At 36.6% G+C, this 1,471-nt stretch overlaps 1 protein-coding gene across 1 annotated transcript in view; it reads right to left on the reverse strand.

Annotated features, from left to right (window-relative positions):
- Positions 1-1,471, reverse strand: part of fhip1b (FHF complex subunit HOOK interacting protein 1B) — a gene marked incomplete at its 5' end in the record, with an annotated part of 31,879 nt that overhangs the window by 16,205 nt on the left and 14,203 nt on the right. The window contains 1 exon segment of the mRNA XM_014029762.1: positions 695-864. Coding sequence (XP_013885216.1) covers positions 695-864 — 170 coding nt within the window.

Consider the following 1,471-nt stretch of genomic DNA (forward strand, 5'->3'; position numbering starts at 1 on the left):
TCGGAGCTCCTTTTTAAAAAAAAAAAAAATTTAAACACTGGAGCTCAATACTTGACGTAATTTGTCGAAGCAATCTGACAACTGGGTTAGACTGACATCTAGTGGTCAACTGGAGCAACTAGATGGAAAACTTTCATTTCCTATCACAAATCAAATCCGTCATGTACCCAGAATGCATCGCTTCAGTTTTCCAATAAACAGTTTTAAAATTACTTTATTGATGCTTCTTTACTGAAAAATCTACAACAAAGAAAAGAAAAAGACAAAGAAGTAGCCGAACTAGCAATCCTCAACAACTTTTTAATTTTTACACCAGGAGCCAAAGTTCTGTTTCAGGAAATCACATCCCCAGCAATCAGYGGTTGTAGGATTAAGCTGTAAAAGGGTTCATACACCACTAATTGGCAGTGTTGTACATATATTGTACATGAACTGTTGCCAGCTAGTAAGTGTCAAACTGAACTTGTGCTTTTTCCACGGCATAAGTGTTTTTGAAGTTGCAGATCTAAATWTTTTCATAAGCACTTTAGAAAGTGCGGAGCTAATTTTTCGGTTAGTGCTGCCCACCACTGTACATTTGTATTCAACTGATAGCAACCAAGGCCAATGAGGACAGTGAGACAAAGTCAAACAGTTTCTGTAAATGGTTTTATTGCCTATAAAACTTATTTATCTCATTCTATTTGTAGCTCACCTTTGCTCCAGAATGGATTGTCCTCCTCCCGCTCAGCGGAGGTCGCAGCATTCATCTGGCAGCACTCGGGGATCAGCGACAGGAACTTGTCAGCTGACTTCCCGTACATGTCCGTCTCCCTGATGGCACGGCGCTGACTCAGCATTACATGGGTGCAGGGCAGTAAATACCTGGATTTACACACACACACACACACACACTTTTGAACATTTCATATGAGCAGCTAATTCGACCAATAACAACAGAAAGATGCATGAACATACTCACTGTTTAGTAAATTCCATATAAATACTTTATTCTTTGTCAGTATTGCTCATCGTGTCTTATTTGGATGAATCATCTAGTCTTGTGCTGAAAATTATGTTAAAACTAAGAGCTTAAAAATACATGGTACCTAACAAGAATATTTGATTGTTTGTATAATTACAGCTCAACAGAAAGTAAAAATTTTAAAAGTGTTTCTGAAAATCAGAAATGAGAGCACCATATCTTCACCTTCACTTTAATGTCACAAGAGAATTTTTTTGCCTTTGCTGCAAAACAAGCTCATTTATTCCAGACATTTTCAACTGAATTTTAAAACAGGATATATATACAGACATTCTGAAGTTAAATTTAATACATTTTAATACCATCCCAATGCTTTTTAATACCAACATGACTTCAACCTGCAACTGTAGCGGCAACCGCTTCAACCTGTTGTTAATGTTACTAAATACATAGTTATTTCTTTGCCTTTATGAAACACTGATAGTGTCATGTGTGTCATATATATAT

The sequence above is a fragment of the Austrofundulus limnaeus genome, unplaced genomic scaffold (assembly GCF_001266775.1).
Source record: "Austrofundulus limnaeus strain Quisiro unplaced genomic scaffold, Austrofundulus_limnaeus-1.0 Scaffold949, whole genome shotgun sequence".
Lineage (NCBI taxonomy): Eukaryota > Metazoa > Chordata > Actinopteri > Cyprinodontiformes > Rivulidae > Austrofundulus > Austrofundulus limnaeus.